General features: G+C 41.8%; 1 protein-coding gene across 12 annotated transcripts in view; it reads left to right on the top strand.

Moving 5' to 3' along the window:
- SGIP1 (SH3GL interacting endocytic adaptor 1) overlaps positions 1 to 22,894 on the top strand; it is a 216,527-nt gene extending 193,633 nt beyond the window's left edge. For all 12 annotated transcript variants that reach the window (XM_033917200.1, XM_033917198.1, XM_033917191.1 and 9 more), the window contains 3 exons: positions 3,234 to 3,298; positions 9,444 to 9,608; positions 22,210 to 22,894. In XM_033917200.1, coding sequence (XP_033773091.1) covers positions 3,234 to 3,298; positions 9,444 to 9,608; positions 22,210 to 22,232 — 253 coding nt within the window. In that variant the 3' untranslated portion in view covers positions 22,233 to 22,894. The remainder of the gene's footprint in view (positions 1 to 3,233; positions 3,299 to 9,443; positions 9,609 to 22,209) is intronic.
- The last annotated feature ends 37 nt before the right edge of the window (positions 22,895 to 22,931 follow it).

Raw genomic sequence — 22,931 nt, 5'->3', positions numbered from 1 at the left:
CCCCTCCCCGAACCCCTGATCGGCCCCCCTCTGCCGACCCCACGACCCCCCCACCTCCAATCCCAACCCCATACCTGTTAAATGTTGGCAGGATGGACGGATGCAAAGCCTGCTCGTCCGGCAGACGAGCCGGCTCCAGAATGGGGCCGGATTGGCCCAGGTGGCTGAAACCCCGGCCACAGGTGGGGCCTAAGGCGCCTGGGACAACCAGAATAGGCCCGGGAGCCTAGGCCCCTCCTGTAGGTGGGGCCTTAGGCACATAGGCCCGGTTGGGCGGGCTTGGCACATGGGCTCGGACGGGCAGGCTTGGCACCCGTCCGTCCGGCCATCAGATAACTGAGATCTTGCTTGCACCATATCCAGAGCAAGGATTCTCCTGGGAGCCCTAAAAATTGGAGAGGGAATCACCATAAGATAAAAAGAGGAATCAGTGACCAAGGGTTCCAAAATTTTCTTGCTCCAGAGATCTGGGCATCGCCAGTAGCAAAAAAAAAAACCAAAACAAAATCCAGCACCAGATCTGTGCATTGGTATGTATTTGCTGGCCCTATGAACCCCATCTCTTTTTTTTCCTCATGGGCTTCTTGTTATATATGAGAGGGGGGATGTGGCTAGAGCACTTACAGGCTCCACACCATTTTGCTTTTTTGTTTATTTTATTTCTAAATACTTATATTCCTTATATACAGCTGAGCATTGACCGAAGTGGATTATAATGACAAATGTATAATAAATAAAATAAAACCAACAATAAATAATACAAAACCAATACAATAATATATAACACAAAAATAATATGAGGAAAGGCAAAAGAGACAATGAAACTACTAAGGAGGAGTGTGTGGTGCGGTGGTTGAAGCTACAGCCTCAGCACCCTGGGGTTGTGGGTTCAAATCCCGAGCTGCTCCTTGTGACCCTGGGCAAGTCACTTAATCCTCCATAGTCCCAGGTACGTTAGATAGGTTGTGAGCCCACCGGGACAGATAGGGAAAATGCTTGAGTACCTGATTGTAAAACCGCTTAGAAAACCTTGATAGGCGGTATATAAAATCCTAATAAACTTAAAACTTAAACTTAAACTTAAGGAGTCATTTTAAAACAAATTGGTGAAAATATTTCTTCACTCATGGTGTAATTAAACTCTGAAATCCAGAGAATGTGATAAAAGTGGTTAACATAGCAGGGATTAAAAATGGTTTTGACAAGTTCCTATGAGAAAAGTCTATAAACGATCATTAAATTGGACTTTGGAAAATCCACTGCTTATTTCTAAGATAAGCAGCACAAAATCTACTGTATTTTACTCTTTTGGGATCTTGCCAAGTACTTATGATCTGAATTAGCCACAGTTGGAAACAGGATATTGGGCTTAATGGACCTTTGATCTGTCCCAGGATGGTGATGCTTATGTTTTTGCATGGCACCTTCTGGGGGCATCCCCCACTATTTTTATTGCAGGTCATACATTAATGTTCCCATTAGTGCGCAGTACCTGCTGAGAGAGAGAGAGGAGGTGGTATGCTGTCCTATGTCATCTTGCCATTTGGCCCACTCATCACCCATGCCACACTCCTGAGGGAGAAAATCTGAAAAATGCAGTAACTTGTGGTTTTACATACAGAATTAGGCAAAATCATTTAATACAGTCGCACAGTAACCTGTTTCCATACTTTAGTTATGCCTTAAGGGCTTAACACACTTTAGTAAAAGGGCCCTTAAGTCTTTACCCTCACTTTGGGTATTGCATTCAGTTCTGGTCTCCTTATCTCAAAAAAGATATAGCAGCACTAGAAAATGTTCAAAGAAGAGTGACCAAAATGATAGAGGGGATGGAACTCCTCTCGTATGAGGAAAGACTAAAGAGGTTAGGGCTCTTCAGATTGGAAAAGAGACAGCTGAGGGGAGATATGATTGAAGTCTACAAAATCCTGAGTGGAGTAGAATGGGTACAAGTGGATTGATTTTTACTGCCTCAAGATTTACAAAGACTAGGGTACACTCAATGAAGTCACAAAGTAATACTTTTAAACCAATAGGAGGAAATATTTTTTCACTCACAGAATAGTTAAGCTCTGGAACACATTGCCAAAGGATGTGTAAGAGCAGTTAATGTAGCTGATTTTAAAAAAGGTTTGACCAAGTTCCTAGAGGAAAAGTCCATATTCTGCTGTTGCCCTGGATAGGTGGTATGGAAAGCTTCTACTATCTGGGTTTTTGCCAGGTACATGTGACTTGGATTGGCCTCCATGAAGACGAGATACTGAGCTAGATGGAACATAAGAACATAAGCAATGCCTCCGCTGGGTCAGGCCTGAGGTCCATTGTGCCCAGCAGTCCGCTCACGCGGTAGCCCAACAGGTCCAGGACCTGTGCAATAAACCTCTATCTATACCCCTCTATCCCTTTATCCAGCAGGAAATTGTCCAATCCTTTCTTGAACCCCAGTACCATACTCTGCCCTATTATGCCCTCTGGAAGCGCATTCCAGGTGTCCACCACACGTTGGGTAAAGAAAATCTTCCTAGCATTCGTTTTGAATCTGTCCCCTTTCAACTTTTCTAAATGCCCTCTTGTTCTCTTATTCTCTGATCCAGTAAGGCAGTTCTTATGTTCTTACTGGTGGGAGAGGGCCTGGCTCTCTCTCTGCCCCTCCTGATATCTTTCTCCTGCATGATCCTGGTCACATTTTTTTTTTCTTACCCTGCTGTCTAGCTGCAGAACCCTGCAAATGTGAGATCCTGAGCTTAGGCCCTGACAGCCCTGCTGGCATTCCCACATTATACTGCTACTAGCGCTTCTGAAGACATGAAATCTTATTGGTCTTAGCTTTCTTTTGTATTTCTTTCTTCATTGGTATCCATGGAGTGACTTTCATTCCATACAGACCATTGGACATCTTTTCCTGAGCATTCCTTTATAGAATTACAGTATATATAAAAATTTCTATTATTTGTGGCCATTCCTTGAGATTTTAAAAGGGATATCCGGTGAGAGAATTAAAGAGATGTTTTAATGTTTCATTGAGATGTGTTTTAGTAAAGGACATTTTGGGAATTAACGATTTAATGGTTTCATTTCCCCCACAAAAGAATCTCCCCATAGGCTTTTAAATTCATTCAGTTCAGTTCAATAAGATTTGAAATTTTTTTTTACAGAAAAATCAATCACAGCCAAGGCTGGTATTAAATTAAATCAAACATTAATTTCAATTAATTAGTACTTTATATTTTCAGGAGTGCTGAACAGCAAAGGATATTGTGGAAGATCCCTGATATCTCTCAAAAATCAGAAAATGGAGGTAATTTTAATATTGGCTTTATTTAATTGAGCTTAATTTTATATTTTAAGCTTACACTCATTAACCATTACCATTTGCAAAGACACAAACTTCTGTAAACTGTAGGTTTTCATGCATTAGTCATTTCAAAACAGAAGAAAAATAGAAAGGTGTCATGAAACCAGTAAACTAAGGCATTTACATACTATGAATTGTTCCTATTGACAGAAAATAGAAAACATTCCTTAATATATTTTGTTCTAAGATTTAAAAAAAAAAAAATCATATTTTGAAATGTTGTCTAGTAGGCATTGGTAACTGAGATGTCCAGTTCAATCAAAGCAGCAATAGCTCTGGATTACTCAAGCTTTTGCTCTCTTGGAAAATTACAACTGGAATTTTCTTTATAGGTAAAACTTTATTAACTCATGCCATCAGTTCCAAATCTAATTCATAGGACAATGTGAACTCATTCAAGCAAGTGAAAAAATGTTTTATGCACAGAGCAGTGTCAGAGAAGGCAGAGCTGAAAAATGTAGATCACACCTTCTACACAAACGTGTGAGTAGAGGTGAATAACCCACTGGTCAAGACTCAAATACCTTTCTACTGGAATGAAGATTATCGAGGTATGAACCTAATCTTCCCTTAAACAAGATGGGGAAAAGGAAGAGTCTTGTGGCACCCCGCAAGGTGTGTTCCACTTTTTTGACAAAATCCACTCATCTTAACTAAATATAATCTAGTGAGAAAACCTGTAAATCACTGAAGAACATTACTCGTAATTCCAATGATGCATATTGTCTTCTATAGTAATTGATGAGCAACAACATCAAAAGCACTCAATAAATCAAATTGCATAATGAGTGCCTTCTTTCCCTTATTTAACAACATTTTAATCTCTAATATCAATGTGCATAAGTCTGTTTCTGTGCTAAAATTTGTCCAGAAGCGTGATTGAGAATGATGTAGTATATGAAATCTATCAAGATATGCTTTTTTTTGAGTTGCAACAATGTCCTCCAATAAGCTTTATTAAAAATGGTATGGAAGCTATTGGTCTATAATTGCTCACAATTAAGATTCTTTCTTATTTTTCAATATTTGAGTAATAATAATGTCCTCAAGAGAAGGTCTAAAATGAGAGAAGGCAGATTTCTTTTCTTTTTTTTAATTTATAAACTTTATTGAACCATATGAAACAAAATACAAACAAAAAGGCTGCATTACACCAGACAATAGCAAAAGGACATAAATGTACAACCAGCATAACACCATAGGTTCCACTTATGATGTACTGTAGCTCTTCAGTACATGGCTAGACAATGGCGCCTAAAGAGAGTCTATGAACCTAACAATTCGATTCTGAAAGTATCCCTCTATCATTACCCAGAGAGGAGGCAGATATCATAATAAATGTTGGATAACTCAGTTGACAATGAGATCTAGTTCAGACCATTGAACAGGATCAAAATCAGACCAAATCATATCTGAGGGGATTGCCATATCATCCCCACTATATAATGATGGTAATTCATCGTAAATGCAGTTTTTAAACTGGGATCGAATATTAGAAATTTTCTCCTGAAAATAAAATGCCAATTGGTCAGCAGTAGGTTACAAATCAGAAGTTGGCACAACTATTTTATCCATATCAAATAAACTATTTGCTGTTCTAAACAACCATTTGGTACATATCATCACTAGTACCCCCATCTTTCCCCCATCTTCTTCTCTTTCCCATTCATTTTGCTTTGCACATGTTTCTTTTACCCCCGGGCCACAACAATGAATTATTGCTGGTGACTGCTATTTCTCCCTCCCCACCATGTCTCTTTCGACAGAAAGTATCTGGGAGCTGCAATGCACATGCCCTTTCTCTCTTACACTGCCAATTGCTGTGGCTACAGGGAGAGGAGTTAAAGCAGTGTTCTTCAGTGCAAGGTCCGGGGGCCAGTGGTGGTCCCTGGAGACCTCTGGGGCAACCCTCAGTATTATTCTGGCTTTTTTTTCCCACTGCTCTCTGCATCTTTAAGTTCATGACAGAAAGGGGGAAATGGATGAAGGGCAGAGCCAGGACAAGGCATTTCTCAATAGATGAAGAGAGTGTCTTTGGAAATGCCCACAACCTTGACGAAACACCCAATAAAGGATTTTGAAGGCAGGCTGGTAGGATGGATATTATTGACACACACTGTTCAGCAGTCTCATGGCCTCACACAGGAATATATTTGGTGGCTCTCCTTCAGCTCATTTGGATCCAAAGTGGCTCCTACTTAAAAAATGGGTGAAGACCACTGAGTTAAGAAATGTACTGTGTGGCCACCATGTGAGGGGAAAGAAAGGTCAACAGCAGTCCTTTTTTCCACCATACTGAGATGCAAAAATTGTAATTACACTGGAGCCCAATTGCCTTTGGTTATTCATAAAACTTTATTAGTGACTATGGTGCTCTGCAACTGATCAATGCTACAAAGGAGATGAATGTTTCTTGAAGAAAAAATGAGACTTGAAATGCAACAAAGAGTTGCACTAGCACTTTGTGATCTAAGAACAAGGCTGCACTACTAACTCACCTTTCAATGCAGCACCAGGTAAGAGCATTTGCAAATAATTCACTTTTTCACAAGGATGATCCTGTGTATGTTTATATACAGTCTTTATGATTTATGGTTTTTGAACAACCGTGGAACCTACACAATTAAACTGTTGAAATTCTGATGTGATGATAATCTCCTACAGAAATTTCAAAAACATTATTACTGCGACTTGTAAAAGTCAACATTCAAGCAAAATGCTGCTGACAGGGGTGGCCTTTTAGGTGCAATAGATTTTGCACTCCTTGCCACCACCTCTTTCCAAACAACCAAAGCTTCAGTTTGAATTGTGCTTTGATATTGAGTTTTTAATATATTTTTATGATGTATTACCATTTATGCTGGTAAATATTTGAAAATGTTTTTATTTTAAAAAATATTTGGGAAATTGTTAATTCAATATCATTTTTGTTCAGTAATGCAATTGTAATCCCAATATTATTTGTAGTTTTCTTGATCAACTGCCTTGGGGCTCCTTTTACAAAGCTGCACTAGCAATTCCCACGAGGCAAATCTGACAAAACCCATTCAGCTATTGTGGACTTCATTGCATTTGCTATGTGGATATCGCTAGCGCAGCTTTGTAAAAGGAGCCCTTGGATCTTTGGGATAACAAATGTTAGAATGGAATAGAATTCTTATGTTTTCTGAACCTTTACAGGTTGAATTATGCCTAAAGAGGGTGGTATACATATATAACGCAATAAATGAATTCCATATTCTAAATGTTCTTTTATTTCATACATAAAATAAACCTTCAGTATGACATATAGGGCCTGATTCTGTATAGGATGGCAGTCTCAGCAGCAGCCGCCTAAGAAGCGACTGAGAATCACGTATCGGCGTCCTATGCAGAATCGCGTCTGCCCTAACGAACCGACACCTACCCCCCCTTCAATTCTCTAACCGGCGCCCATATCACTGGCACTGGTTAGAGAATCGCGCTTTAGCCTATCTTTGCCAAGGGAATCCCCGATCAGCTGAGCTGGCAAGACTCCCCGAAGCCTTGGCTTCGGAAATTCCTGCCAGCTCAGCTGAAAAATACCCCACTGCAATCAGCTAAATTGGTTGCGGTGGAGGACCTCACACATCCACCCTCAAAATTAACAAGAGGGATGCCCACTCCCTCCTTCCTAACACTGCCCGACACCCCCCTATAATGGACACCCATTCCCTCCTATTGCTGGCCTCCTCGATCCCCCAACACCCCCCCATCATGAATTTTCAGGAAGGATGCCCACTCCCTCCTGTCACCGACCCCTTCCCCCTGAATCCTGACAACCCACCATCCGCTGACACCCGTGAAAACAGCGTCGGAGCATTTAATGCTCCAGGCCATGGTAGAAACTTCTACCGCAGGATAGTAAATGGGGGGGGGATAGTTTGGAGGTGATATAATTATTTAATTCATACATTTGTTTAGTTTGTTTGTTGATTTCTTTATATACCTTCCTTCTGGAGGTGCAAACAAAGCAGTTTACATAGTACATACATTTACTCTATTTTCTCTGTCCCGTGTGGACTTACAGTCTAGATCAGCGGTCTCAAACATGCGGCACCCCAAGGACTATTTTGCGACCCACAATCTGTCCTCTCCACTTCACAAGTTTTCCAATTGTGGAGAGGACAATCGTGTATAGACCGCGATTGCAGCTCGCCTAATGCAGGGGTCCCCAATCTGCTTCCCTTCCCTTCTCACTGCCCTCCCTCAAGCCACCACAATCGGGGAACAGGCCAACGCCAAGGTCTTAGCTCTCCCTGCTTATTTTCCCCAGCTCGGAGCCAACCAATTCTCGCCATCCGACGTCAATTCTAACGTTGGGGAGGAAGTTCAGGGCCAGCCAATCACTGCCTGGCTGGCCCGGAACTTCCTCTCTGACATTAGAATTGACGTTGGGTGGCGAGAATTGGTCAGCCCCGCGCTGGGGAAGATAAGCAGGGAGAGCTAAGACCTCAGCGCTGGCCTGTTCCCCGATTGCGGTGGTGGCCGTCTGTTCCCCAATGGTGATGGTTTGAGGGAGGGCAAGGAGAAATAAAGAAAGAAAGGGGGGACAGGGAGACAGAAAGAAAGAAGGGAGACGGGACACTGACAGAAAGGGGCATGGAGAGAGAAAGACAGAAAAAAAGGCAGGCAAGGAGAAAGAAAAACAGAAAGGGGGCACGGAGAGAGAGAGAAAGACAGACATATAGAAAGAAAGGGGGCATGGAGAGAGAGAAAGAAAGAAGGGGGCAGGGTGAAAGAAATAAAAAGTTGGGGGAGGGAAGGAGACAGATGCCAGACCAGGGGAAAGGAAGGAAGGAAGGAAAGAAATGTCAGACCATGGAAATAGGAACGGAAGAAGAGAGAGCTAGAAGGGAAGGTAAGACATGGAAACGTAGATTTTGAAAAGAAAGCAGAAAAATTGAATATTAAGTTAATGCCAAAGATGGATGCAATCCAACAAAAAACTGACTTCAATAGAAAAATAGTCTATAAAGTGTGATCCATTGTATATATAAAATGCTCAGAGACATGAAACTCAGAGTCTTAAAGTGTGATCTTAGATTTATGACTGGAAGGTGAACTCTTTTTTTAGGGAGGTTTAGCAGCTTTCCCTTCAGAGTTTCATGTCTCTGAACAATTTATATATCCAATGGATCACACTTTATAGACTATTTTTCTATTGAAGTCAATTTTTTGTTGGATTTAAACGTCTTTCTGGCTTCTTAGTATTATACCAATAGCCCTGATCCACTCATAAGGAAAAGATGGATGCAAGGCAGAAAGTGAAGACAGAGAGAAAAACAGTCAAAGGACAAGAAGGCCCTGGAAACATAGTTAAAAGCACAGAAAAATAAAGTCACCAGCCAACAAAGATAGGGAAAATGATTTTATTTTCAATATAGTGATTGAAATGTGTCAGTTTTGAGAAAGGAAAGATTTTAAACTTTAACCGTGATAGCTGCAGAAAATATAAGGTACTTGGAGGGCCGCAGAAAAAATAGTTAATGACAATTTTGCATAAGGTAAAACTCTTTATAGTTTATAAATCTTTCCTTTAACAGTTAAAGGAAAGATTTATAAACTATAAAGAGTTTTACTTCAAGCAAAGTTGCCATTTCTTTAATAAGACATTAACTATTTTTTGCTGCGGCCCTCCAAGTACCTACAAATCCAAAATGTGGCCCCACTAAGGGTTTGAGTTTGAGACCACTGGTCTAGATGTTGCACCTGTGGCAGCGGAGGGTTGAGAGACTTGCCCAGAGTCACAAAGAGCTGCCGTGGAAATTGATCCAAGTTCCCCTGGCTCCCAATGCCCTGCACTAACCATTAGGCTAATTCTCCACTGCAGCAGTGGACTCTCACGTGAACTGGTAGGCTTCCACATCCTTTTGTCTCAGGCCTCTCCATTTATGGCCACAGTAAAATAAAAGGGACTATTTCTAGAGACTTGGCACAATGTATCTGATAAAGCTCATCTCCTTCATAAAATCCCCAGAATTTGCATGTAAATTTATTAAATAACACCCAAGAAAGTTTTATTTCCTATATTCTTTCATAAATATTTTGTTTTCTCTTTCCTGAAAAGGTGTGGGTTCTTTGTTGGCCAGATTCCAATTATCCGAGGGCCCAAGCAAACCAGCGCCGTTAGTGGTACAGTTCACTAGTGAAGGCAGTACTCTCTCAGGCTGTGACATTGAACTTCTTGGAGCAGGGTATCGGTTTTCACTTGTTAAAAAGAGATTTGCAGCAGGTAATCTGTCAATAATTTGTATTTTTCCAGTGATCATTGTAGCAAATAGTGAAATGTGGGACTTAATTCTTTTCCTTGAGTCCTGCCAGACAAGCCCATACAAGGAAGTTATGCCGCCCTACCTGCAGATGGAGCCAGAGAAAAAAAGCTCAGAGCTGACGTATTTTTTTTATTTATTGAGTTTATTAATCACCTATATGAAGAAATTCACCCAAGCATTTATTTGGTGCTTGTTTGGATTTTACTGCCTTTTTGAAAAATTCAGCATTGGTGATATACAGCTACATAGAATGTCAACAAACAAACATTAAAACAGCATAGGGTGTAAGCAGACTTGGAACATAGATGAGATAGAGTAGCAGGAATCAAATAGAAATATGGGTGTCTAAATTAAGGAAAAATTGCTCATGAAGTCAAAATTGGTGCAGGAAAATGGATTTCTATTAAGAGTAGAGCTGGTGTGTCACTAGATAGTTGCTTCTTCTATTCAAGCCTTGAGAAAACAGTCAAGTTTCCTGAAGTAGACTTGTTGCCGGGAGTCACCTTAAGTGATTTTTTTTATTAGAGAGGGTATGGTTAGGGGTATTCCTTGGAAGAACTTTAGCTACCTTGGAGAGGGAGATCTGTTCTTTAAATGCCTTGAAGATCAAACATAGTTCTAAATTATGAGTATATTAGGAATTCATTGTCTGTTCCAAAGGGTGGAGCCCACAACACAAATATTCCCCCATATTTGTGCATGGAAAATTGTTTTAGAAATTTAAAACCTAGTTAAAATCATACTCTTATGAGAAAACCTATAGATCTTAGACAACAACTTGCAGCTCTGGAACTCTAATGATACAATGCTGCACAGTGTGCAGATCACTCACTCTTTCTCCTTGTGGCAGAGTCCAGACCAAGTTTTCCTGGAACCCTATGCACATTCACAGTATAACCACTTTGGAAGGTGCAGCAAAAGCTTTTATTTGTGTACATTTTTGAGTCTTGTTTCTTCACAGACTCAGGGCTCTTATAATCATGTGCTTTACCAAGTCCAACTATTATGGTAGTCGGGCTTTGTCATGCTCCAAGACACTATCCCATACAGTTTATTCAGCACAAGGTGATTTACCTTAACCACCAAATCAGCAATCCATTCAGTAACTGTCTCATCTTGACATTCTCTTTCTTCTCAGGGCTCTGCTTCAACCCACGGCTAGGGAAGTCTTCTCTCTCAGATTTCTCCGCTCAGGGAAGTCTCTTCCTCAGGGACCTCCCTCTCTGGGACCTCCCTGAAATCACTCCAGACTAGGGCATATCCTCCTCCCTGCCTGAGTCCCGCCCCTCTGACTCAGCAGGGTTGCATTACTTCCCTTCTTGTGGCTCAGTTCTGAGCTGCAGAGCTCAGTGCATTCTGGGACACATAGTTCACTCCATTTTGGTCTAGCATTCCCTAGTGCCCAGTGGTATAATTACAGCCTTAGCCTCTTTCTTTACTTCTTTCTGGTTGATGATATTTAATTTCCTCTCCTGTCTCTTCTATTTACCTATTTTCCATTTTTACTGTAAACAATTTGTTATTAATGACAACGTAGCAGTAGAAACAAGAATAACAAACACTGCCAACAAAATACAGGCAAATACAATCAGAAAAGGAGCAAAGCTTACAGATCATCAAAATTTTTACCCAGAATGACATAATAGATCCTCCCCACAACCCTCTCCCTGAACATAGCATTTATGATTAAACTATTTTGACAGAACCTATCTGACAAGAGAAACAAGAACACATAAAGTACAGCATGAACAAGTACATAGCAGGGGGTCCATTGTCATATGGCCCTCTTCATATACACAATATATTAGAACCTGTAAAGAAATTCATGACTGTCATATCGACCCTATACATATGCTCACTGCTCACCAAAGTACCCCAAAAATTGGAAATAGCCTTGTGTCATCAAAGTCCAAGTATCACTCCAAATCATTGAGAATCAGACTTCTGGCTCTATGTTTCAGAAAACAAAGATACGGATCCCATATCTGGACAAACGAGCCTCCAGAGCCTCAAATAGCAGCAGCCGATGGAGTTGATTTCACCACTGCCAGAATCTCGGTGGTGAATCTTGTAACCAGCATTGCATTATACATTTGTGACCCACCATACAAGCTTTCTGAAAAAGATGATGGGGAGGGGAGATGATAGAGAGGGGAGGGGAGATGATGGCGAGGAAGAGATGGACTTGGGGGAGGAGGGCAAAATGGGGAATGGGAGAGACGAACAACGCAGAGATAGCAGAGGGACCCAACAGTTGAAGGCATCCTGCTGACACCTGAATTCATATCAAGCCACGACATTTAGCAATTCAAGGGATTAGGGCAGTGTATCGCAAACTGTGGGCCTCCTGAGATTTCAGGTGTGCCGCAGCATACTGGGGAGGAGGAGAGGCGCCAGCACCAGCTGACTGCCTACAGGAAGTGCTTCTCGCGGCGAGAGGCACGTTCTGTAGGCAATCAGCTAGCACCGGTGTCTCTCCTTCTTCCCTGCTGGCACAACCCCATGTTTCTAATTTTAAAGCTATGTTATAGATTGGTTGTATTTATTTTTGACATGGTTAAATAAAATGTTTAAACTTAAAAGGCTGGGTCATTGAAATCAAATCAAAAAATCGATTCAACGGGACAAATCAAATTGAAATATTTTTCCCTGAATCGGGCAGCACTAGTGTGTATAATACCATCAGGATAATGTAACGGAAAATTTTTGCTCACGAATAAAAAATTTTTTTGTTCACATGAACTTGTTCCTTAGAGGGAACATTGCCTGAGAGTGAGGTTTTGAGCTCCTGACATCCAAGGCCACAAGACCACATTCTTCTTAGGAGTAAAGCAGGTTCCCATATGCTCCAGAAACTAGGAAGGGCTAAATTATTTTTCAGGTTAATCATCAACATAGCCAAATTGAGAAAAAATGAGAGATAAAGGGCTCAGCATGCTTCACGTGTATTTTTTTGTGCAAATTGGTAATAAAATGGTTGTTGATCCCACCAGTACAGGAACATTGACTAACCCCCTCTTTTACGAACTGCAATAGCAGTTTCTAGCGCAGAGAACTGCTCCTGACGCTCATAGGAACTCAATGAGTGTTGGGAGCAGCGCAGCTCCCCACACTAGAAACTGCTATTGCAGTTTCGTAAAAGGAGGCCTAAGACTTATTCTATACACACTGAGCGGGCCACAGCTCACTCTGCGGAACCCTTTCAACTTCTTGTTTGGTTGAACTTAAACCTTCACAAACTGCCCTTGCTTGCCTGCCTGTTCCCAAGCTAGACCAAATGCACCAGCTGCCATGACTTAACCTGCACCATTTCTCTTCTTGACATACTTTACTGTAAAACATTTGATGGCATGCCTCACCAAATTAGTTTGATGCAATTTACAATTAAATTAATATTTGAAATCAGTTACATCAATGTTGGGAGGCCAAAGAGACATCAAGAAAGCGCAGGGATGCCTATTTGCTGATCTGCCAACCCTATATACATCAACTACATCCTAGGGGGCGCAGTTGCTTGTTAAATGAGTTATCGTAGGTAGGCCTATTCTAAACCTAGCACTTCAGGTGGGGGGAGGGGGGGAATGGTAATGCTGTTATTTGTGATTGAAGCAGTAGTTTAGAAAGCCTGGTAGCTAGCTCAGACACACTGAGATGGCAGGTGCTGTTTATGATGTAGTGCTTTCTTTGGATTCTATGTTGTAGTGTATGTTTTTTTTTTTTTGTTGTGATTACTGAAGCTGTGTTTCACTTACAGTAAAAATGGTTTGAAACTAAATTAATATTTGACTCAGTATAAAACACAGAATTCCTTCCCTCTAATTTACCAGCATATTGTATCCCCACACTGTAAGATTTATAGCCAAAACTAAGTTTCCAGACTTGAATGTCCTTTTATAAAACAATGCTTTCAAATGCTTTTTAAATTTCTCATAACACTGTATTTACAGTATTTTCAGAGAAAGATTATTCCACAATTTAGGGCCCAGTTCTCTGAATGATCACTTTTAGGTGGACTGCACATTAACTCCACTTGTATAACAAGATTGCCTTGTTGGGAAGATGGAACTTATCTTGAAAGTGGTTCACATACAGGTACTTCAGGCATTTTCCCTATCTGTCCCAGTGGCTCTCAGTCTATCTAATGTACCTGGGGCAGTGGAGGATTAAGTGACTTGCCCAGGGTCACAAGGAGCAGTGTGGGATTTGAACCCACAACTTCAGGGTACTGAGGTTGTAGCTCTAAGCACAAGGCCAGCATGAGCAGTAGGTAGGAGTCCCTGCTCACTGCTGGAAAAGCACAGACGGACATAAGAGGTATCTGAGTGCAGTTAGGAGACACCCTCCCCCATCGCAGGGAAGTGAGAGGAGAGATGCTGGGAGTCTTCAGCTGGTGGGTCTTGGGAATCCCCACCACCCACATCAATGTTGTGCTTCTGTTGGTTGGTGCTCCTGATAAGACACCTGGTACACTCTGCCCCACCCTCATACTACACAACTGAGAGGAAGTGATTATATTCCCATCCCTCACCTTCATATCCTCTGATTAAGATCAAATATAACAAAGCGCCATAGGAAATAAGGAGACATTCTGGGAAGAGGTTATTCTGTCAGTAGCTTCACCCAAAATTGAACCCATTGGTGTTGGAACAGACTCCAATGACTGTTGCCTGCAACATCCCCTGGACTTCATCTTGGCTTCTCTGAGAATCTGGTCCTACAGCCTTCTTAAGAGCAGCTTTCTTGCAGTTGTTGCACCAGACCACATATCTGCTGAAGCCAGGATGTACTAGGGAGCTGAACGCAATACCATCTTCCTATAAGGCAGTGGTCTCAAATAGAAAATGACACAGGGAAAAAAATCTGTCCCTGTCACCGGACCATCATCCCCTTCACCGCCCTGTCCCCGTAGCATCCACCCTTCCCTCTCGCCACCTCATTGCCCTTCAGCACCCCTCGTGCGGTCCTCGCTCCCTCCCTCTTACCTTCGCGGCTCATTTTAAGGTTTGAGTAGCTTGTTGAAAGCCGCCGGAGTGTTCGTGCAGTCGCATGCGTGTGTGGGCGGAAGAGGAGAAGCTTCTGCCGACACACGAACGCGACTGCACGTATGCTCCGGTGGCTTTCAACAAGTCTCAAACCTTAAAACGCACTGCGAAGGTAAGGGGGAGGGAGGGAGATAGATTCGGGTAGGTAGGAAGGAGGGAGGGGGCCGCGCACATTCCCTCCCTTAACTGCAGGAACATTCACCGCTCCAAGGGGCAGTGGATGGCCTTGTCCCCTTACCTGCGGTGAGTACCTTTCCCCCCCTCCACCGTTTTGGCGGGTTACCCGCAGCTAGCCGCGAGTAACATCCACCATGTCATTCTCTAGTCTCAAACTCAAACCCTTTTCAGGGCCACATTTTGGATTTTTAGGTACTTGGAGGGCCTCAGAAAAAATAGTTAATGTCTTATTAAAGAAATGACAATTTTGCATGAGATAAAACTCTTTATAGTTTATAAATCTTTGCTTTTGGCTAAGTCTTAATAATAATATTGTAATTTATAGCTAAAGAGACATATGATCAAGAAACTGTTTTATTTTACTTTTGTAAAATAGTACCTAGCGGGCCGCATGTGGTCCCCAGGCCGCGAGTTTGAGACCACGGCTATAAGGGGAGTGAAGTCAGTTCTGTGCTTTCTTTCTCTGGTTCCAGCTGCTAGCAGGGGGACATAGCACATTCATCTGGACTGGTCTGGCATGAATGGTAAGGAAAATACAATTAGTTATTTAATTGATGGTTAAAATAATTCTAAAAGTGACGAGAACAAAGTACACCGTTTTATATATTCAGGTAGGCCCTTATAGCATCTACTTTTATGTGATATGCACATAGGCATCACTGGGGATAAAGAATGGAAAGATTATGGGTGGGTCTGTAGTTCTGCATGTATTTTATAAAATGCACATAAATTACTCCTGTCTTGGAGCAGCTGAAAATTTGTGTTGGAACATTTTTTTTGTTTACAAAATAGGTGCAATGTAGTTGCACATGTATATACTTGAACACATAAAACATTGTACTACACTTTGAAGTCACTTGTAAAATTATCCAATGGGAGTCTATATAAATGTGTCGTCCTGCATAAAAATGTGGTTTGAATATTATGTCTTCCCCTCACCCCCTGTATGTATGTAAATCGACACACAAGGGGAAATTCTGTAAATGGTATCTAAAATGATAGTCGCCTATAATATAGGCACCTATCACATTTAGGTGCCTATTACAAAATCACACCTAACTAAAACCTCAAGCGCCGGATCCAATCAGTGGGCGCACAATTCATGAGGATCCAATGTATTCATCCTTCTCCTGCATCCCAGTCATTTCTTTAGATGATTCAGGCATCTTCAAGGTAATGAGTAGAAAGTTGTAATGGAGAGCTGTAGAAAATCCGACCGATGGGAACGGGCGGAAACAAATGACTGGGGATTAGGGGGAAGCAGGGGGAAATGGGTAGGGCTCGGGCATGCCCAGTGGGGCCCAGGCACTGCACGTGCTCAGAGAAAAAAAAAAAAAAATCTCTCTGAGCTATTGGAGAGCTTATCCGCAAATTGAGAGCTGTTGGGACAACACCCATATGTGGCTGACTCATCCTGCTTGTCCTAGGAGAACAGTATTTTACTGGCTGATTATCAGAATGGCCTTTTCCGAGCTTCTTAGCAGTCTCTCACTCTGCTATGCAAATGTAATACAATGAGGCCATTGATATTAAATAGTAAAATGGGCTCATCATTATTTAAAGGAGCACTCTGGGCAATTCTCTGTCATCGCTGTGTGATTCCCTAACCTCGTTATGTCACATTTGAAGGCAAAATTTTCTCACAGGGTCTGAGTTGTAGCCTTACTTTATGGTCAGTGCATCCTGCTGCCGGGGTCCCCGTCTTCCCGACACCCCTGGCAGGAGGGATGCCCATTCTCTCCCACCAACAATGATCCCCTACACCCCTAAAAAAAACCCTGGCAGGAGGGATGTCCACTCCCACCCGTTGCCGGTATTCCCATCCCCCCAACAATCCCAGCAGGAGGGATGCCCATCCTCTCCCGCCACTGGTGACCTTCAACACCTCTAACAACTCCCCTGGTAGAAGAGATGCCCATCCACTCCCTCCTGCCACCAGTGATCCTCAACAACCCCCCTCCCCTTGTAGAAGTGATTCCTACTCCCTCCCATTGTTGGAGGTCACCTGACACCCCCGTACCTTTCTGACGAAGGCTGGCTGGAGGGATGCCTCTTCAAAATGGCAGGCCTTTCCCTTCCCAGTGCATCCTGGAATGTACCAGGGAAGGGCCTAAGGCTCTGATTGGCCCAGGCGGGATGCCCAGACAAAATGACCAAGGTCAGTCACTGTCTAGAGATTGCTGGACATAACGGCCATAGAGCCCGTTCTAGAGATCAAACTCGGGCTCCAGCAGATACTCAATATACTTCATCGTGCCAAAGAGATGCTCCGAACACTGGAGACCAATCCTGGACCTCAAAGCATTCAAAATTCCCTGTTTCAGAATGGAAACAGTGCGGTTGTTGATCATCTCAGTAACACCAGGTGAATTTCTGGCCCCTCTGGTTTTAATGGAGACCTATCTTTATGTCCCCATTTTTCCAGAACATAGAAGATACTTGAAGTTCCGTATCTTGCAATGGTATTTCCAGTTTGTGGCCTTACCCTTCGAGCTGACGACAGTGCCTCAGACTTTTATCAAGGTAATGGTGGTGGTAGCAGCACACCTACGGAACTTGGGATCCAAGTCCATCTGTCTCTGGATGATTAGCTCATCAGAGGCCAGTCAGAATTCAAGGGGCACCTAGTGGTGTGCCAGGCCATCCAGTTGCTTCAGGGACTAGGCTGGGTGGTCAACTTTCAGAAAAGTCACCTCATTCCGACGCAAGACTTGGAATACCTGAGGGTCCATTTCGCCATGAGAAGCTTCAGTAGTTGATACGTGCCCTTCTGGACTCTCAGGCCCCAACAGCCTGGCAATACCTGCAAGTTCTGGGGTACATGGTTGTGACCATCAATGTAGTTCCTTGGGCGAGGGTGCACTTGCATCCATTGCAAGACACGTTTATCATGCTTATCTCCCATTGGAGTCTGCAGAGGTATCCGCTGCATGTGCGGTTCCCTTGGACAATGGAGACTCGGTGTAGTCTAGCCTTGTGGTTGAACCTTCTCTCTCTCCAGAGGAGTTTCTTTCCAGATCTCTGTCATTTTCTAAATCTGTATTCAAGTAAAGTTTGCTTGTTTGTAATTTGAAAATTCAATTAAAAAAAAACCCACAACCTCTGAATCCAAAGGAATGGTCCCTGTCCCAGAGAGCCTTCTAATGCATTGTAGAGAAATGAGAACACACATGTTTGACCTGATGGTGTCGGTGGTAAACAAGGTGGCAGCTCGCTTATTCAGCCGCCATCTGTTCTGCCACTTATTTCTGTCAAATGGGATGATCAGTGACACTCAGAAAAGCACACAGACAATATAAAGCATAAACAATCACACTTTATTATACATATATATATATATATATAAGAATAAAATAGCATCACCGTATCTCAGGCAAACACTCTACCTTCACAATTGGGAACCCCTCAATAGATAGGCGAGTAGACACGGGAGACTGCCCCTTGAGACATCTTGGATCCTGTTCCTGGAGACGTCTTGGGTTCTGATGTCAGGGTTAGAATTCCGGTCTTATATAGGATGCAAACTGCGGAGTTCATAGTAAAAGCATAAACAGCTGGTCCTGCTATTACGATTAGTCCTGCTCTTTTGTTCCTTGTTTTGACAACACCTAGGGCAAGGAGGTGTGGCAGAGACCGGCCCATCTGGCTTTATTGTCCTTTTGATGTTAATTGAGAGATACGCAGGCAAAAGGAAGTCAGGAAACAAGGAGGTGTTTCAGTTCACTGTCCCTTTGATGTTGTTATGTCAACATTCAGGTCCCATCTGGCGTTACTGTCCTTTTGAGGTTAATAAGGAGGTGTTTGCAGAGACTGGTTTACCATCTGTCTTTACTGTCCTTTGAAGATCAAGGAGGTCAGGATGTCAGATAAACAGACTTTACTGTCCTTTTGGGGTTGTCAAGGTAACACTCAGGAAAGCAGACTTGAGGATACATGTCAGTAATATGCTGAGGCATAACAGTCCACCCCTGGATCCTTAAGTCTGTACCTCCGAATAAGAAGTCATCTGAATAGAGGGAGAGAGTGTTCGTTTGTATACACAATAGGTAAACCCACAATTAAGAAATGTTAACATAAGGATAACTGAACAAATATAGATTAAGGGATGAAGAAACACCTTTCGTGCTGTAGCGCTCCATCCGGTAAAAGCATCCCACCAATGGTGTGCAGTAGTAGCTTCAATGTGATCTGATTGCTATATTTTGCATGGCTTTCTTTATAGATGGCAATAAAATACATCGGCAAAAGAAAAATTAATATTTACATTTGATATACACATACTGAAAAGGGAGCTTGAATAACATGAATCACAAGTTTAACAGTACTGCTAGCAACAAAAACATTTTTATGTGATATTTCTTGTATAACCTTGCAGTGGAATGGTCCATTGGCACAAATTGTCATAGAATGACACGTTTGTTTTATTTTGTTCATCTATTTGTTGCCCATGATAAGTGGGAAACCCTAATTGGGGTCCCAATGCCAAAGGCATCACCGTAAAAGGACACTTTGTTTCATTTCAAAATTACACCATTTTCTATCTAAGGGTACAGAATGTGATGTGGTTTTAAATCAATGAGATAAAGTTAATTCTTTGTGATATCATTAACGACATGTAACATTAACTGATCATATTGTAGCGTTAGTTCATAATTATGTACAGTATTTGGCACCCATTCACCTTCCCATCTAAATACATCTGCTACTCTGGAGCCAAAATATGCTTGTTTGCCAGCCAGTATTTCAGAAACAATAGTATTTATTCTACATTTAGGTAAAGGTAAAATGGGAAAATTAATTTTCCCTTCATAAATTATTTCCTTATGTTCTGAACATGTCAGTAATATGTTGAGGCATAACACCTTCGTAAACCCAGAAGGTGAAGGGTTGGACGCCATGATGCAGCCGTGGCCCCAAGAGGGACTTCTGTGGCCCATGACAGGCTGCCATCTGCGGAAAATCAAGACACTCCAGGGTCGAATGATTCTCTTTGCGCCTGATTAGCCAAGACGCCCGTGGTATGCTGACCTAGTTCGGCTGCAGCTGGATCAGAGGATCATACTTCCCTGTCACTCTTGCTCCTCACACAGAGTCCCATTGCTCTGCAGGATCCAGACTGCTTTTGGTCTTATAGCCAGGCTCTTGAGCACGCAGATTTAGTGCACAAAGGCTACTCAACAAGAATGATGTGCCATCTTGCACTGCAAAAAGTCATCAACTGTAGTAGCATATGCATAGGCTTGGAAGTGTTTTCAGTATTGGTGCGCTCAGAAGAGCGAAGATCCAAGCTCGACATCAATTCCACTTATGTTCACCTTTCTTCAGGAAGGCCTAAAAAAGGGACTTGCAGTTGGCTTTCTGAGGGTTCACATAGTCGAACTTTCCTGCTTTAGTCCTAAGCCCCTGTGGGGCTCTCTGGCCACTCATCTGGATGTAGTTAGGTTTCTGAAAGGCGCGTTATGGCTACGCCCTCCATTATGTCAGCTGTTTCTGGCTTGGAATCTCAATCTAGTTCTCAGGGCACTTGCTAATTCATCCTATGAACTGTTGGGCCAGGCTTTTTTGATGGACCTCACTGTCAACATGGTCTTCCTGGTGGCCATTACATTTCCTGCAGAGTTTCCGAACTTCAGACCTTGTCCTGCAGAGATCCTTTGCTGCAGATTATGGATTTCAGCATGATCCTGCGCACTGCTCCCTCCTTCCTTCTGAAGGTGGTCACTAGTTTCCACAGTAACCAGGAGGTGTGTTTGCCAGCCTTTGCACCTTCAAGTTTGAATAAACATGACAAGGTGTTAAAATTGCTGGCTATGCACAGACTGTTGCTGAGGTACTTAGAGGTCACAAACTAGTTTTGTTCATGTTGGTTGGTACAGCCCATAAGGGCCAACCCGCTTTCAAAAGCCACCATTTCTAGGTGGATCTGCATGGCCATTTCCTCTGCCTACATTGGAACTGGAAAGCGGCCTCCTCTTTTGGTAAAGGCTCATTCTACACGAAGCGTAGCTTCTTCATGGGTGGAATATTCGGCAGTTTCCCTAGAAGAGATTCATAGAGCTGCCGCCTGGTCTTCCTTGCATACCTTTACGAAGTTTTATAGGATAGGCATGGCAGCTGCTTTTGGTTCTTCAGTTTTGGCAGCCGGCTCATCAATCCCAGCCTGAATTTGAAGGATTGCTCTGTTACATCCCACTTGTCCAAGAATAGAGTGGGATTGTACAAGAACGAAAGACTAGGTTCTTATTTTTGCTTCTTTCTTGTAAATCCACAATCTATTCCTAGAACTTGTCCTGGAGTTGCTGATTGTCTGCATTAATAAGTACTGGTAAATTGGACCTTTGGTTCAATTCTTTTATCAGCCTTTTTAAGATTAGCATCCAATCATATTGTACACTTTGCCCTGGAGGTTTTTAGCTAATGTGCCCCACCCTGTTAGTGCAAGCTGTGTCTCCTTTTTCTGATTTTATAGTTTATCAGTTTTCTGCAACCTGTTTTAATAGTTCATGATTGTTATGCAGTTTTATGATATCAGCAGATTAGACCTGTTTCTTGGAGAATATCCCTGTACCCCTCCCCTTTCTGTGTCTTATACAGGTATGGCCATCTGCTTTTGTACCAACTGGAAGTCAGAGGACAGTCCTAAGGTAAGAGGGGAGAGTCAAAAATATGTAAATGAAGCTTCCTACAAGAGATTTCATGAGATGGGATTGACTACCCACTTGTCCAGGAGTAGAGTGTGGATTTACAAGAAAGAAGATTAGAAAAGGTAAGATCTTAATCTTTCATTGTGTGCCTAAAGCTGATAGTTTTGATAATCTTTCAGTGTTCTGTCTTTTTCCTATCATAGATTGTAGTTCCTTTCTGTCTCTAACAATCTTTTAGAAATTTTACACTGCTCTGGAAGGTTTCTAGAGGGCAGTGTATCAAGTACTAATAAACTTGAAATTTGACAACACTGGTATAGAATATTGACAGAAGATACAGAATGTTTTCAATATCCAAACACCTCTCTATGGCAAGCAGAGTGGAATCTAGTTTGACAGAAGAAAAAGACACCTAGGCTGTTTTGCATTCAAATTTAGCACTTGCATTTGTTTGTATCTTGCAACAAGTGTACATATACAAAAATTGAGAGGGAATACCATGTTAATATTAATTGCAGCAAAATAACTTGGTAGATTGCTTTCCTTTATCAGACTAGCAAGATTAAAGTTGTAAGCTTTCAGAATAATTTAAGGAAATGTGGTCATTATCTAGCTACTTCCTGTCTTTTAACAAAGTGCTTTTATTGGTTTAGGCTTTCTCAGGAAGTCCAAATCACCTTGATCTCTTTTGATTTTAGGAAAATACTTGGCTGATAATTGATGGAAGCTTAAGCATAAATGTAAACCCTTGTAATGGAAGATTGCTGTATGTGAAAAGGGGTTTTATTAGAGTTTAATGGAAAGGAACTGAATTCTGCACTTCGGACACTTCAGCTGGAAGTGTGTTGGTCACTTTCAGTATTTTATCCCTCAAAAAATAAGTCTGTTGACCAGTCCTACAGTATTTACTTCTAGATGTAATATTGTTAATGGTTTTAAATTGTAATTATTGTATTTGTAAACTGTACTTATTCCAGTAAGGCTGTATTTTGGCAGTTAGAAACTTGAGTTTTAGCATTTTACCATTCATGAAATGAATGTAATTTAAACTGTGGTACAGTATATACACTTAGTAGTTCTGGGGAATGGCACAATGCTTACAAAGATAGATTACACTTTGTCAATAAATATGATTTTAATATACTATTAGTAAGTATTGTACAGGGGGTGTCTCGCAGTAAAAAAAAAAAGTAACCAGAGTATAGAAGCAGACCCTATTGGTTTCATTCCAAAACCAGAGAAAAAAATTAATTTTAATTTCTTTTTCTACATTTTTTTTCTTTTGCCCAACACAGAAATAAGGATTACCACATTTTCCCAAAGCTAATTTCAAATTTTAATTGTCCTAAAAATGCAGCTTTGCAAATCAGCCCTTTAAAATATGTTGTAATGTATAGTGAAATAAACATATTTCAGAGAA

The sequence above is a fragment of the Geotrypetes seraphini genome, chromosome 12 (assembly GCF_902459505.1).
Source record: "Geotrypetes seraphini chromosome 12, aGeoSer1.1, whole genome shotgun sequence".
In the NCBI taxonomy this organism is placed as follows: Eukaryota; Metazoa; Chordata; class Amphibia; order Gymnophiona; family Dermophiidae; genus Geotrypetes; species Geotrypetes seraphini.
Note: the sequence above shows the minus strand (reverse complement) of the source record. Positions and strands in the feature narration are given on the sequence as shown.